General features: G+C 37.5%; 1 protein-coding gene across 9 annotated transcripts in view; it reads left to right on the forward strand.

Moving 5' to 3' along the window:
* Positions 1 to 17,137, forward strand: part of LOC132160797 (receptor-type tyrosine-protein phosphatase T) — a 236,362-nt gene that overhangs the window by 43,219 nt on the left and 176,006 nt on the right. For all 9 annotated transcript variants that reach the window (XM_059570487.1, XM_059570489.1, XM_059570490.1 and 6 more), the window contains exon 2: positions 1,091 to 1,212. In XM_059570487.1, the coding sequence (XP_059426470.1) occupies positions 1,091 to 1,212 (122 nt within the window). The remainder of the gene's footprint in view (positions 1 to 1,090; positions 1,213 to 17,137) is intronic.

Below are 17,137 nucleotides of genomic sequence, written 5' to 3' on the forward strand. Positions count from 1 at the left end.
TTTTTCATTTTTAATTTCAATCAGAAAATACTGCACTTGCCAAAATTAACTTGACATGATGTATTATTTATATATAAATATATTTTTTTTGTAAAATAAAGTAACGAAAAAAACATATAATTTTAAATATTCAGAGAGAATATATTTTATTATTTCGCTTTATAATATAATATTTTAATAAAAATCTGTGATCTTGATGTATTTTTTTATGTGGTAACCTTTTCTTAAAAACAGTATGCCAAGGTCACTGTCACTCGGCTACTAGTCTTGCGTAGCCATACCTTCAAACTTAAGGTCTGGAATTCATTGCAGCTTTCATTAGCCAAGGCCCACTCATGAGGCCGTTTGACGACACGTCAAACAACCAATCACAGTTCATTTCGTTCATCGTCACGTTTCAAGGCGTAAAAATGTCGCCGCAATAACAGACCGGTGTATAAAACTCTCAGACATATTTTAAAGATTCTATGCCGCGAACTTTAAATATTTGACATACTTTTGAAAATCCAGCGTTTAGTTGATCTGTATAAGCGCTTGTCATCACAGTTGTGAACATGGCAGCTTTCTTCTTTCGTGAAGGGGTTTGGTGCCACTGTATATTTATTTCCAGGTGGAACGTTAAAGAATGCGACACACACGTCTCGCGGAAATCCTGTATAATTCAACCAATCCGATGACGACTTTGACACTCCTGAAGTGTTTCCACTTTTGTGTCCCATATGCATCAGACGTTTAGCCAACGGTCCGTGGGCATGATGTCTGAGGCTGAGACTACTACGCTACACTTCAGAAATAAAAAAGGCCATTTAGTCATGTCTGTATTCACAATACAGCACACCCTCTAGCACCTTACAGCTTAAATACCCCCCCTCTTAAAGCTACAACACAAGAAAATGGGTTAAAACGAGTACATTTAATTAGTGCTATTTCATCTTGGGTTTCTAATCCTTAGCTCTCGGCTAGCATAAAGCTTAATGCGGTGGAAAATCGTGTTTTTAGCGAAGATGAAGTAATGATGGCACTTCGTGGCTTAATCATGTTGACATATGCCATCTTCCCCTCTTCTCTCTCGTGTGTGTTCTGTAGGCAGCTGTTCGTTTGAAGAGCACTACAGTAATTGCGGCTACAGCGTGGCATTGGGGACTAATGGCTTCGCCTGGGAGCAAGTCAACACCTGGGAGAGACCCTCCATGGACGCGGCCGTTCCCACAGGTATGGGATACACCTCCATGCCTCATTCTTTCCTGTTTTCTTCATCTCTTTCTCTTCTGCTAATGAATTTTGAAAGGAATAGTTCACTCAGAAATTAAAGTTCTGCCAGTATTGTCATTCCAGTCCTTTTATGGAGCATGGAAGAAATCTCCAAATGGACATAAAACACCATTAAAGTGCACTGTAGAGTACAACAGTCAGGTTCTAGAAGTAAAAATCCCATTCATTTTCTTTTAAATGGAATAGATTTTTAATATTATCTTATAAACCTTTAAAGACAGACCTGCTGTGAACTGCAAGGTTGTTATGTAAGGGATAATGTACATCCAGCTGGCTTCATGTTGGGGTCCAGATCACCCTGTCAGGGTTTATTCTGAGAGAACAACTGGCTGGATGTACATTATCCCACTTATTACACGGCTACTTACCACATTAGTAAATAATTTGATGTGAAATATTGATTCGGGTTGAAATATTTGAAAGCAAAGCTTCCACGAAGACAGCAGTTGTGAGCAAGCGGCATATTCAAACTAGACGGAGATTTAAGGGAAACGGTTCAGTCAAACTACTTATTACACAACATTTCACCACAAAAATAATTTTAAGGCAATTAAATAATTAAGACAAAAATGTCTTGTGATAGAGCCGTGTAATAACAAGGGATAATATACCTCTGGTGTTCTGGTGGAATTCTGGTGGAAAAAACTAAATTACCCATGATTCTGCAAAGAAATTCCACCAATCAGAAAAAAGTACTCATATTTTTTGCAATAAACATGAAATATATAATTTCACTAAGCACAATCAACATCTTTAAATCGATCATTTTATATTTATTTGTGATTTTTAATTCAGCTTTTTTATTTTCAGTGATTCATGGGATTGTAGTTCTTTCCCCCATTTAAGCTTTTCAGTACAGTTTTTTTTTTTTTACCTTTTTCTGTCTTTTTGTCCGATTTGTGAATACATTTCAAAGTATAAATCAAAGTTTGTAATGTTGTGATTATCCTCGTAGCTGGTTGGTTAGGTTCATGGTGTGTAACGTTTTAACAAAGACTTAAAAAAAAATGACTGGTGAATAAATCGGTGCACACTTTTGAACTCTAGACTTTTGCACTATATTCCAAGCCATATCATAGTTTTATGTGAAGAACAGACCAAACTTTTATGCATTTTTTAAAGTTAAAAGTGAAGCTTTTTTCTTTTAGAGCTAAACAGATATGATTAGTCGATGTTGAATGAAGAATCAAACATACAGGTTTGAAACAACGTAAGGTTGAGAAATTAAGCAAAATGTTCATTTTTGGGTGATCAGTTCCTTTTCCAGCACTTTCATTTCAGCAAAGATCCATTTTCTTCAGTCATATCTCAGTTTCTTCATCATTTTCTTCGTTTGTTTTCTTTCATTCTCTCTGTTGGCCTCTTGTTATATGGAGAAGGCTCTTTGGCCTCCCGTCTGTCTCTTTCTCTCTCAGCTGTTCTCTCTCGGAAGCAAAGCAGTAGCTCACAGCGAGACAAATGGCAATCAGGTTCGCTGTCACTCTCCCTCAGCCATCTCCTGCAGTGCTCAACAACCTCTGTCTTGCAGCACCCTTGAAGACAATAGAGTCAGCTACACAACTATGTCTCTCCACGCCAGCTTATTTAACCCCATTTGCTCCCTACACACTAGATCTGACACCAAAGCACTCCAACTTCCAGACACTCCATTGGAAAGATGCTACATCCTTATAAATGACCATTTTGGGGTGTAGTGTGCTGCTTTTAAACCACTAAAGAAGTTTAGGATTGCTGTAGTGAAAGCACCATTCCCAGAATTGGATGGTGGTTTTCTGAAGACGAAAGTGTTTTTTTTCATGGCAGTGGCTCTCAGTTGGTCGGTTATGTCCTAAAAATATGAGCTGTTGTGTTTCAGAGGGATATATATATATATATATATATCTTTAGAAGCTTGAATATTGGCCTGTTTCATAAACAAACAAACAAACAAACAAAAAAACAAAAAACAACAGCACAATCTGTAGTATGTGATTGAATTTAATATCATAGATATATTTTATTATTTATTATAAATATAAAAAAATTAAGATAAATAACCAATACATTAAATATTATATAGCCCTATACTCATACTATTCATCAACAGTTGTCTAATTTGTTTCGATTTTAATTTCTTCTAAAAAAATTGTAGAAGGAGATGATGTTGTTACTGCACTGAAACTTAAATTAGAAGCCAATTAAGTTCCCAATGGATGAGACAAGAGCAATAAAGTTTTCATATATTTGCTGTTCTAAATATATATATATATATATATATATATATATATATATATATATATATATATATATATATATATATATATATATATATATATATATTGTGACCGGCGGGTCGAACAGGTGTAGCTCATCTCCAATCACTCCACCGGCCTCGCTCCCATGTCCCTCGGCCCCGCCCCACTCGTCACATATATATATATATATATATATATATATATATATATATATATATATATATATATATATATATATATATATATATATTTTCATGACTATGAAAATTGAAGAGTCACGCTGAAGGCATCAAGGGCTATTTGACCAAGAAGGAGAGTGATGGGGTGCTGCGCCAGATGACCTGGCCTCCACAGTCACCGGACCTGAACCCAATCGAGATGGTTTAGGGGTGAGCTGGACCGCAGACGGCAAAAGGGCCAACAAGTGCTAAGCATCTCTCGGGGAACTCCTTCAAGACTGTTGGAAGACCATTTCAGGTGACTACCTCTTGAAGCTCATCAAGAGAATGCCAAGAGTGTGCAAAGCAGTAATCAAAGCAAAAGGTGGCTACTTTGAAGAACTTTGTTTCACACTTTTTTGTTATGTATATAATTCCATATATAATTCCACGTGTTAATTCATAGTTTTGATGCCTTCAGTGTGAATCTACAATTTTCATAGTCATGAAAATAAAGAAAACTCTTTGAATGAAAAGGTGTGTCCAAACTTTTGGTCTGTACTGTATATATATAGCTTTTTGTAGTTATGGCTGATTAGGAAAAAAAAACCCCACAAATTTACATGCTTTATGGTGATTTATTGCATCATGCCTGATTAGGATACAGTGTTGAGTCGCCACTTGATGTCCAAAGTAAAATCTAGGTCCTGAAGGAAAGCCAGCTGAGACGTACTGTTTTAAGGAAACGGGGTCGTCAGCAGCATCAAACAAAATCCAGCCGAAGACATCAAAGTCTAGTAATTTTTCTCTATTGGGGGCACTAGCATCAGGCCCCATCTGATAAAAATACACAAGCACTCATTAATAAATAAACGGCTGAAGAAGCACCATCTGCACATGTTGATGTCATCAGGATCTGATTGTCTAATCAGGGGAGGAAATTGGGCCGCGGCATGATCCTTCCGTCATTAAAGCCTGTGGAGACATGCTGATATCAGTCTCTCCTCTCTGATTGTAGGCAGCACTTAATATAGTGTTCAGTGAATTACACCCAGGATGCAAAAGACCTGATGAAAAAATTGCAATTTAAGAGTGTACCCACAGAAAAATGTTATTGCTCCGATGTTGCTCTTTCATATCATGCTGCAAGTATAGAACACCATAAATTTCATGATGATAGAATTGAGAATAAAATATAAAATAAAAAATATAACATAACATAATATTACATGTAATTAAAAAATTTTTTTTTGAAGGTTTTACAATAATTTTAGAACAGCCTTAGAAGATAACAGCAAATATAGGAACACTTTATTGCTCAGTCTTGTCTCATCCATTGGGAACTTAATTGGCTTCTAATTTAAGTTTCATTGCAGTAACAACATCATCTCCTTCTGCAAATTTTTTTTTATATACAAATTTAAAATCGACACAAATTAGACAACTGTTGATGAATAGTATGAGTATAGAGCTAAATATCTGTGTATATCATAGCTGAGAGAATTTGATCTTGAAAGAATTTGATCAGCAGCATTTTAGTTAATACTGACCATGACATGTAAAGTGTAAACAGTGTGAGATTAGGATATTTTTTATCAAAAGAAAACTTTGAGAAGGATAAGATTTAAGCACACATCTTATTTTGCTCTCTAATTAATCACATTGCAGCCCAGGAGAATCAATTGAAATAATAAGGAGGTTTCATTTATGTTGTGTTTTCTCTACTGCCAGAGCAAGAAGAGGTGGGAGATAGAAAGAGAAAGGTGACTCAGGTGGGGATGAGGGCACATTAATGCATTCTTACAGGATGTGTAATGAAGCCTGTCAGTCGCCACTGTTTTGTTTTATTCCTCCGTGGACCACGGGTCACTAGCATCAATACAATCCATTCCTCTCTTTACTGCCGCTCTCTGAAGACTTCAGAGACACGCTCCTCCAGGGAAAACACACAAGTGAATGAGATGTTGTGGCCAGGTGCACACGCTCTTATTTCACTCGGAGAGGAGACCAATCATCCCTCCGATGCCACACTTCAAAATGCTAAGTGAGGGAATGTGCGCCAGTACTTTCAGTTGGAGTTATTTCAGGTAGTCAAATTTGTTGCCAAAAACATCTGTGTCAACGTGCACAGGTTCCTTTTTGAGGGAAATATCCCTTTAATGTAATAGTTCACAAAAAAATGAAAATTTGCTAAAAACATACTGTACTTACCCTCAGACCATCCAAGATGTAGATGCATTTGTTTCTTCATTGGAACAGATTTGGAGAAATTCATTATTGCATTACTTCTTCACCAATGGGTCTTCTGCAGTGAGTTAGTGCTGTCAAAATGAGAGTCCAAACTGTTGATAAAACCATCACAATAATCCACAAGGAATACTCATTCCATTAATTAACATCTTGTGAAAAAAGACATCTCAAGTGAATAGTCCATCCCCTGTTGTCCTCTCACATCAAAATCCAAAAATCCAAAATATTAGTTTAGATTTGTTTTGGACAGTTTTGGCTGGTAAACTATGCTTGATCCCTACTCATTTCTCTCCTGATTCAGTTGTGATGTCTTGAAAAAGCAATAGTATGGACTTAATGGAAACAATAGTTTTATAATAAATTAGTGTCTTAAAAACATGCAACTTTTTGCTTCACAAGACATCAGTTGATGGACTGGAGTGCTGTGGATTATTGCAGTGTTTAATCAGCTGTTTGGACTCTTGTTCCGACGGCACCCATTCAGTACAAAGGATGCATTGATGAGCAAGTGATGTAATGTTAAATTTCTCCAAATCTGCTCTGATGAAAAAACAAACTAATTTACATCTTGAGAGGCCCGAGTGTAAGTAGATTTTCAGAAAATTTTCATTTTGGGAAGACTATTGCTTTAAATGTAAGATTAAAACAGCTCTATCTGGGTATTTTTAGACTGTAAGATATAGGGTCACTGGTTTCTTCCTTGAAGGAAAAACTAAGTATCTTTCTGAATGTCCTAGACTTTGAGTTTATAGCCTGGTGATGTGTTTGATTTATAAAACTTTTTGAAATCTTTATGGACCTGATGAACTCAAAGAGGCTGGTGATTTTCAGATATGTCTTTGATGGACAGATGAAAGCTCTTGGCCTAATTTTAGTGTTCTTTCACAGTTTTCTCCCTCTGTTTCTCATTCTCAGGCCGGAGCTGTCAACAAATCAGAGGCAATCAAAAGAGCTGTCATTTAATCATGACAAACAATTTTGTGCAGGTGTCCACTTGGGTGTCCGAAGTCCCTGTGCATACTGTGCACTTTTTAGAGTGGTAATTGAGTTCTGAATTATAGGTTGTCAGGGCAGCATTGCATACATGTGCACATTACAGATGGTTGACGAGGGTAAATGGCATTTTTAGCCCTTCATTTTTACGTTTTCATATTTTTTTGTTCTTCGTGATGATTTGAGGGCCCTCAAGGGCAGCAGTGCTTGATTGTGTGTCTGATTTCTTTCCTCTAAGATTAGAAAGTGGAGCAGAAAAGGTTGCAATTGAAAAGAAATTGACAGGGAAGGAGCTATAGGCAAGCACTTGCGTACACCCACTTACACATGCACTTCAGCATATATAAACGTATAAAAACCAGTGTGGGGGAAGCTTCAAGGTGCTCATAATTTCAAGTAGTTAAACTACAAGTTAATTAATTAATTTACTTTCATATATATATATATATATATATATATATATATATATGAAATTGTGTGTGTATACTGTATATACACACATAATAACATTATATATTATTATAACATAATGTACTATAATATATGTAATATTATATTTAATAATATTGATTATAAAATAATAATTAAATATTACAATAGTAATAAACCACAATAAAATAAAAAGTAAAACTTCAATAATAATAATGACAATAATAATCAGAATTGGAATTAGCTTTTTTTCACCAGGTGTGTGCAAATACATGAGGAATTTGTTGTGTTTCTTTTTTTTAAGGTGCTCCTGGTACATACATACATACATGCATACATACACATCTGACATGAGAACAGAATTCAAATAAAATAAAATTAGTAAGACATAGCAATAAATAATGTGTATGAATCTGGAACAGTACACTGATTTATGGACAGATTAGTGCAATTTTACTCTATATACTAGAACTGTTTAAATAAAGGGATATGCATATGTATTTACATAATATTTGAGAAAGGCAATCATTTAAGATGTACAATTATTTACGTAAATGAATTAAAGAACACATGTTAGCTTCATATGTTAGCTGTTTAAGTTGGAGATGGCATGGGGGGAAAACTGTTTTTATGCCTAGATGTTCTAATGCACAGAAATCTGTAGGGTCTGCCTGAGGGGAGAAGTGCAAACAGGTTGTGTCCGGGGTGAGAGGGGTCTTTGATGATGTTACCTGCCCGTTTCTTCACTCTGGAGTTGTACAAGTCCTGAAGACTGGACAGGTGCACACCAAAGATCCTTTCTGCTGCCCTAACAGTCTGTTGCAGTCTTCTTAAATCTGATTTGCTGGCTGACCCAAACCAGACAGTTATAGAAGAGCAAAGAAACGACTCAATAATAGCCGAGTAAAACTGTGTCATCTGTGGCAGGTTTAACTTTTTAAACTGACGAATGAAGTACAACCTCTGCTGGGCCTTTTTCACAATAGAAACTATGTGAGTGTCCAAATTCAGGTCCTAAGAGACGGTTGTGCCCAGGAACCTGAATGACTCCACTGCAGCCACAGTGCTGTCTATGATGGTGAGTGGAGGGAGAGCAGGGATGTTTCTCCTGAAGTCCATGATCATCTCCACAGTTTTGAGCTCCAGGTTGTTGTGACTGCACCAGACAACCAGCTGCTCAACCTCCTGTCTGTAAGCAGACTCGTCGCCATCCTGGATGAGGCCGATGACTGTGGTGTCATCTGCAAACTTCAGGAGCTTGACAGAGGGGTCTTTAGAGGTGCAGTCATTTGTGTAGAAGGGGAATTGCAGTGGGGAGAGAACGCAGCCCTGGGGAGCTCTGGTGCTGATGGTGCTGGTGTTGGATGTGAGTTTTCCCATTCTCACTAGTTGCTGCCTGTCTATCAGTAAGCTGGTGATCCACTGACAGATGGAGGTGGGCACAGAGAGCTGTGTGAGTTTATTTTGAAGGGTGTCCGGGATGAAGATGTTGGAGCTGAAGTCCACAAACAAGATCCTTGCATAAGTCCCTGGTTTGTCCAGATGTTGGAGGATGTAGTGCAATCCCATATTGACTGCATCATCCACAGACCTGTTTGCTCTGTAAGAAAACTGCAGAGGATCCAGCAAGGGTCCAGTAATGTCCATCATGTAGCCCAGCTCCAGTCTCTCGAATGACTTAATGCCCACAAAGTCGTGGCCTAATGGTTAGAGAGTCGGACTCTCGAAGGGTTGTGAGTTCGAGTCTCGGGCCGGCAGGAATTGTAGGTGGGGGAGTGCATGTACAGTTCTCTCTCCACCTTCAATACCATGACTTAGGTGCCCTTGAGCAAGACACTGAACCCACAACTGCTCCCCGGGCGCTGCAGCATAAATGGCTGCCCACTGCTCTGGGTGTGTGTTCACAGTGTGTGTGTGTGTGTTCACTGCTGTGTGTGTGCACTTCGGATGGGTTAAATGCAGAGCACGAATTCTGAGTATGGGTCACCAGACTTGGCTGAATGTCACATCACTTTCACTTTTTTTTTCACTTTCAAAAAAGGAATGGGTCTGAAGTCCTGTGATTTTTGGTTTCTTGGGTACAGGAATGAGGTTGGAGCGTTTGAAGCATGAGGGGACTTCACACAGCTCCAGGGATTTGTTGAAGATCAATGTGAAAATGGATGATAGCTGGACAGACCAGGCTTTGAGGCAGGCTGGAGAGACACCATCTGGGCCTTTGGCTTTCCTTATCTTCTGCTTTGTGAAGACTTTGCATACATCATCTTCACAGATCTTGAGTACAGGCTTAAAAACAATAGTGGGGAGGGAGGGAGGGAGGGAGGGGTAGGGTGTTGATGGCTGTGCTGTGAGACCGTCAGAGCGGATGTGGGGTGTCAGACCAAGTTTTTGCTTTTCAAACCTGCAGTAAAACTCGTTCAGGTCTTCTGCCAGGTGTTGACTGGCCTCAGTGCTGGGGGATGGGGTCTTGTAGCTGGTGATGGCTTTCAGGCCATTCCATACTGATGTAGAGTCATTACTTGAAAACTGTTGTTTTAGATTTTCAGAGTAGTTTTACTTTGCTTACTCTTATTCAGTGTATATATGGCCTGTTTGTACAATACTTTGTCCCTACTCCTGTAGGCGTCCTCTTTGGCCTGGCGAAGCTGTTTGAGCTTTGCACTGAACCAAGGTTTGTCATTGTTATAAGTAAAATAAGTCCTGTTGGGAACACACATGTCCTCACAGAAACTGATGTAGGATGTCACGGTGTCAGTAAGCTCATCCAGATCAGTAGCTGCAGCCTCAAAAATACTCCAATCAGTAAGTTCAAAGCAGGCCTTTAAATCTTGCTCTGCTTCAGCAGTCCATCTCTTTACAGTTTTTACTACAGGCTTAGCAGATTTGAGTTTCTGCCTGTAGGCTGGTAGAAGGTGAACCAAACAGTGATCTGAGAATCCCAGAGCTGCTCTGGGGACAGAGTGGTATGCATGGGTGAGATTAGCTTCATTAAAATCACAGAGAACGATAATGAAAGAGTCATGACTAATATAATAATATTATTGAATTATTGAATAGTCATGTTAATGTGTAATATTCGCTGGCCAAATTGTGCAGCTCAACAAATCAGCACATCAAATCTAGAGGTTTTTCTTTTTTTTATTGCATTTGAAATTTTCATCAGAAAAATTGCAATTAGATATTTTCTAATTAGATATTTGATGTAAGAGGTTAGTGACATTCTGTCATTTTACAGTGATAATAAAGGCTCATCTGATGATTCTGGTGAGTAGGTGGTTTTGCAGCGGTGACTATGTTAAAATGCTACTTGAAGAGATCTAGAGAATGAAGGAAGTTGGGTATCCAGCAGCGTACTGCCATGAATGACTTAAAGAGATTGACAGACCAAAAGAGACAATAGACAGAAATTGAGAGTGATAGACAGAAAAAGACAGACAGTAAAAGATGATGGAGAGTGTGTTAGTGGGTTTAGCATCCTATCTCAACACACATCAGACTTGTTTACTGATTTCCAGGCTCCAATAAAGGAAAGCTACAGCCTCTAAGATTCTCCTGCTGCGAGCTGCCGGAATCACGCTCTCACACTGGGGACCCAACTGCTAAGAGCCCTCCGCTCTTCCCTTCTCTCTCTGTCTCTATCTTCCCTCTTGCTTTTTCTCCCTCTCCCCCTTCCATGTCTCCCGAATTCATCACACCTTCCGCTGACACGCTGCTTTCATTATAGCCTCGCTCGGGCCCTCTGCTGACTTACATGTCTCTGCTCTGGTTTACATGCCTCGATGAGCACACTCCCAGTGATGCATTCACACTTACAGACTCACACACATGCTTACACTCACTGGGTGGGACAGAATGCTGCCGAGCGGCTCGGGTCAGGAATCGGAGCTTGTGATTAACAGGACAAAAACATGCATCTGTTCTCAGCGGGACAACATAATGTTTTTTGTCCACGTTTGCTTCATTTTCAACTAAATATATCAAAATGTAATTTTTAGTGACATTTTTCCATCCTTATGACTGGGTAGGCCAAGTTAATAATCAACTGAAAGGCAGTGGTTGAACAACGATATGAATAACGACACTGAATCGAACTGAATAATGTTGCTGTTGTCTTCTGTAGAGCTATTTATAGCTAAATTAAATTATTTTTTCATAATTTATTAACTTTTTACACAGCTTTTCAACACTAAACTGACTTGAATAATGACACTATTGTGTTTATTAGAGCTGCTGTACAGCAGAATTTGAATGTGTCTCATAATTGAAGAAGTCTGCATCATTGATTCTGTTATTTTCCTCTTTGGTACTGTGAAGCTGTGAATCTGTACTGTATAAAGTGTTATACATAAACATGACTTGATCGTTGGTGTAAATATGGGTGGCATGATGTGATAGCATTAATGATTTAAAACTATAGAATTTTATTTTGATATCAAAAATGGACCTTTTCACCCTTCCGGTTTTTGAAGCTTGGTTGCCTAAATTCGCCTTGCATTAGATTCTGTTACTTAAAACCATTGCAGCATTAACATTTTGTGCATGTGTGTCTCTGTGTCGTTGAATTTGACAGACATACAGACTTGAAGGCCCTGTGATCACCTGTCAGAAACATGCAGTGTCTTTCTCCTCGTACAGCACCTCGTAAAGTGAAATGTTTTGTCTTTCCATCCTCCCCTTATCCCTCTATACACCCATTTTTCATTGTCTCCATATCGCTCACGTTCTCATCTCCTCTGTTTAGTAATCCTTTTATCTCTGTGCTCAGATAATACAATTTTCTGATCATTTCTGTGTCAGGATGAAGGAGTTTTTGTTATCCATCACTTGTAATGGAGGCCAGAAGTTTGTTGTCTGGTTATGACCTTGAGCGGTGCGTGGTTGTGTGGTTGCCTTTTCCCTTGTTCACATAGAGGAAACAGGGATGGATAACCATTAGTCAATGCCATTGTTTGACTGGCAGAGCATTTAAAAGCCATTGCTGTCAGGAGCAATGTTGCCCCAGAGAGAAAAACAGCGAGTTGGTGCTTTCTTTGTGGCGAGTATAAGCTTTATTCAGCACTGCCTCAGTAAGAACAAATCAGAGGCCTTGATCGTGCTTTGAGAATAGCATGAACTGCAAGGTCTGTTAGGATTGCAAGAAACTGCTAATCATACCATAATGCATCATATAGGTCATTTAATTCTTATGAAGGCTGATGGAGTATTTTCAGTAGATGAAGATGTTATATGGGAGTTCTACAGACATATAATATCTATATCTACATAGGGCAGCGCATTCAAAGGAGGAAATAACAGAAACCCTGTAATTAAAACACTGTGTTATATTTAATCTAAAGTAAAAAGGTTAAAATCCTCATTCAGTGCTCGTAAATGACTGGGAAAGTCACAAAAGTTTATTAATCAAAAGACGTGGCAACCCAGATGTTAATTTCAGAGATATAAAGGTTATTCAAAATGGAAAAGTCTTGAACGAAGTTGTGTAAAACCAACATGTATCAGGGATATATTTATTTTTCCATTAAATTTGTGATTTCCAGGCCTATAAAATCCACTGAAAGTAATTGTCATTTTTAATAGTCAACATAGCTGTTTTATTTTTCTACTAATGCTCACATATTTAGTTGTCTAGAAATGGTCTTCTAAATAACTGATTGGAAATGTCACAGGAATTCATTGGTCAAAAACTGTGGAAATGCTGAAGTTCTTATAAGATGTTTAAATGTTTTAAATCAGAAAGAACTGAATGCAAATCATTTGAGAGACCAGACAGGCCTATGAATCGGTTTCCCTTTTGGACTACAGTTTTAGATGATTTGCATGTGCATTTGTTAAGCAAGATATTCAAATTGCTATACACATCATTAACATTTATCAAGATCATGCAAACTAGATTTAATCACAGAGATGGGGAATTGTTGTTCATTATTGGCGATGAGTGTTTTAAATAAATAAAGCAAAATATTCAGCATCGTAATTAAGCATAAACAGTGGCTTGCTAATTTAGAGTATTGCACACATGGGTAATGAATCACACACATCTGCTATTGACAGTTTCAGGTTTTCATGTAAAATACTGTGTAATATTACTTTTAAACATAGCACAACATTACTGAAGTAAAGTAACAAATTGTGTTGCACTGTAATTTTTTATGGAATTTATTTATATTAGTAAGTTTTTGTGTTACTTTTGCTTTTGCCACATGGTCTCTTAACTTTTAGAAATATTATACCGTGATTGAACACTTCCGTGTGTTTTTATTTTTTTATTTTGGAATAAATAAATAGAAAAGTAGCTTGTTTTTAAGAGTGCACCAGCGACTTTGTTATCCATTACTCACCCTACAGTTGATCCAAACCTGTTTGAGTTTGTTTCTTCTGTTTTAACATTTTCAACATTCTTTAAAATATGTTCTTTTCTATTCAACAGGAGAAGGAAAATCATACAGGGTTGGAACAACTTTAGAATTTTTAATTTGGAACTATCCCTTTGAGCTTCTGCGAGTTCCTATTAGTCTTTAGTTTGCTCTTTTCTTCTTGTTTTTAAAGGAACAGGGTACAAAGGGTATTTTAGTGATTTTAGTAATTAGTGAAATTATTTTTATTTTTGGGTGAACTGTCCCTTTAAATCTCTCTTCCAAACATCTGTTTTGATTTTTCGCCTCGTGTTCATAAGCATACTATCACAATTCAGCAAATTGTCCTCACCAAATCAGTTAACTCTCTTCACATTACATCTGTTTGAAATGATTTTATGAGACAATGCACCTTATGTTCCACCAAATTTCATTCATGGGAGCCATTTCTTCACTGGAATAGTTTAATCTGAAATAATGTGACCAGAAAGATTGCATTGGGCTGGCAGAGAGAAGGGCATAATTAATTTGATGGTGACTTAATAAATGCAGGGTGACATATGAGGCACTGCGAAGAATGCTTAATGAGAGCAGGAATAAAAACGAGAGAGAATGAGAGAGAGAGCAGAGATGTTCTACTGTCTCTTTCCACAGATTGTGAAGCAGACAGCAGAGCTCTGGGCGATGAGAGGGCCACTTTACAGCTGAAATTAAATACTGCAAGAGAGCTTAGACTCTGAACAGTTGAACCCAGCAGATCTATACTGATCCTTGAGCTAAAGTGACGTTACCACAGACTTTCTGCCGACCAAGTTTGGGTGCAGAATATAGCAAAGGCCTTATCGGTGTTCTTAGGAAGTATTAGTTAGCGACTGCCTTTTTTCAGATGATTTGTACCTTGCTCCGATTGTGATTTAGCCACAGTACCTGTGATGATCATGCATCCCTGATATTGTGTGTCTTGGTCATATAGAACCTAGTCTCAGCTTCAGACGCCACGCCCACAGACCGTTGGCTAAACGTCTGATGCATATGGGACACAAAAGTGGAAACACTTCAGGAGTGTCAAAGTCATAGAGGGCGGCAGTGGCTCAGTGGTTCATGTAGGTTGTCTACAAACCGGAAGGTTGGTGGTTCGATCCCCGGCTCCACCTGACCAAGTGTCGAGGTGTCCTTGAGCAAGACACCTAACCCCAGCTGCTCCCGACGAGCTGGATGGCGCCTTGAATGGCAGACACCGCAGTCTGTGTGTGAATGTGAGGCAAATTGTAAAGTGTTTTGGATGGCCATGTGGTCTGTTGAAAGCGCTATATAAATGCAGTCCATTTACCATTCATCATCGGATTGGTTGAATTATTCAGGATTTCTGCGAAACGTGTGTGTCGCATTCTTTAACGTTCGGCTGGAAACAAAAATACTGTGGTGCCAAACCCCTTCACGAAAGAAGAAAGCCATCGTATTTACAACTGTGATGACGAGCACTTGTCAGGATCAACTAAACGCTGGATTTTCAAAAGTATGTGAAATATTTAAAGTTCACGGCATAGAATCTTTAAAATATGTCTGAGAGTTTTACTCACCGGTCTGTTATTGCGGCTGCATTTCCACGCCCCGAAACGTGACATGAAGGTCAAAGGGCCTCTAGGGCGGGCTTTGGCCAATGAAAGCTGCCATGAATTCCAGACCTACGCGAGACTATATAGAACCCCACAAATCAAACGAAAGAAGCAAAAGGTAAATTGTGGAATTTGTGGAACCATTAAGGCTGTGTGGAAATTATTTTCATATAATATTATTATTATTATTATTATTATTAATAAGATTCTAAATAATTTTTTTTTATAAATTGTGCTATTACAATTTATAACACAACATATTGTGTTATTATAATTTATTACAATAGTAATATTTATTACAATAGTATTTTTTATTTATTTGTTAAAATAATAATCATAATAATCATATTAATTATTATTAGTAATACTGATATATAAGCATTTTACATTTGACACTTTTTGGCCAAATTGTGTAGCCCTACAATAAAACTAAACAGTCTTATTGTTCTTTGTATAAATGTGTGTCTTTATATAAATGTTTGCATTTAAAATTGTAATCACAATTTTTAACCAGAAAAATGACAAATTGATTTTTCTCTAAAACTGGGCAGTCCTAGTTGATACTCCCAAAAGTAAATCCAGCCAAAAAAATCTAAAGAAAGTACTAATTTAGAACAATTTAGACTACATTTAAATGATTGTTGTGGTATTATTAATCTTATTTCCTAATTGAGTTGTTATTACTGTAATTAAAAAAAATAATAATAATAAAGTATTAGTCATTTATATTTCATGGTATTGTTGTATTGTGCTGCCCTTATGTTGATTGAAAAAATATTTCTTTACTTTAATACAATAAAATATCACTGTATTATGCTAATGAAAATCTAATGTAATAAAAATTCTCTGGATGCATCGTGGTGATGGAAATTTCCAATTTTACATTGCCGCAATATGTGATTGCATCTTAAAAAATAAATATTAAAAAATCTTCAAAAACTTTTCTTAATGTAAAATGTAATATATTTACATTTTATTCTTTTGAATAATGTGATGCTGTATATTTTGCTGTTACATCTGTAAAATAAAGCACCGTCTGGACAGTGTATTCTTTCTACGAACAACTAATTTATTATATCTAATTCCTTGTAATTCATTAGCTTGAAAGCCAAACTGGTTCATTAATATGGAATTCAATTGATGTACAGTCAATCTATTCAGGGATTCAAAGCAACATCATCTTAATGTTTGCTAAGCGTATTAGGCTGTTCCTGTTCTGCACCTGTTATGTCTCGCTAACTGCCTCATGTAACGTAATGCTTAATGGCTATTCATTATAGAATGGCCACAAAGCCTTTAAGTGCCTATTATGTGTAAATTGTGTCTGTGAGTGTGTACTAGAATAGTTGAGCTTGTAGTACAGAAGCTGGGAGGTCCAAACACAACAATTGAATTGAGCTTTGTCAGAGAAAGGGACACCCTATGTTCTCATTTTTCTCCCAACTCCTTCAAGAAAGACTTGCTGATAGTATTACAACTTCATTATGGGAGTTCAAAGGACTGAAACAGTGTTTCCAGCAAAAGAGAGCATTTATTTTGCCCTTAGATCTCTGTTTTGTGGGCTTTTTTCTGCTTGCTGATTTTCCAGCCCAGCAGCAGTGTCGTATATATATATATCACAACACAAACCTCATTCTGTAGAGCTTGCTTTGCTGCTACAAGTCATTTGTCGTAAGTCTTTGTCCTGCTTTACCATTTTGTTAGCCAGCCCTATCTTCTTCCGTGTGTGTTAGTTCACATGTGTGTATTTAGACTGTAACCATTACTTATCAGCAGATATAATATGGTGGTTCCGGCTGAATGCTCTTTTTGTCCTCCTTGCAATCAGACCT

This window comes from Carassius carassius, chromosome 17, assembly GCF_963082965.1.
Source record: "Carassius carassius chromosome 17, fCarCar2.1, whole genome shotgun sequence".
Classification (NCBI taxonomy): domain Eukaryota; kingdom Metazoa; phylum Chordata; class Actinopteri; order Cypriniformes; family Cyprinidae; genus Carassius; species Carassius carassius.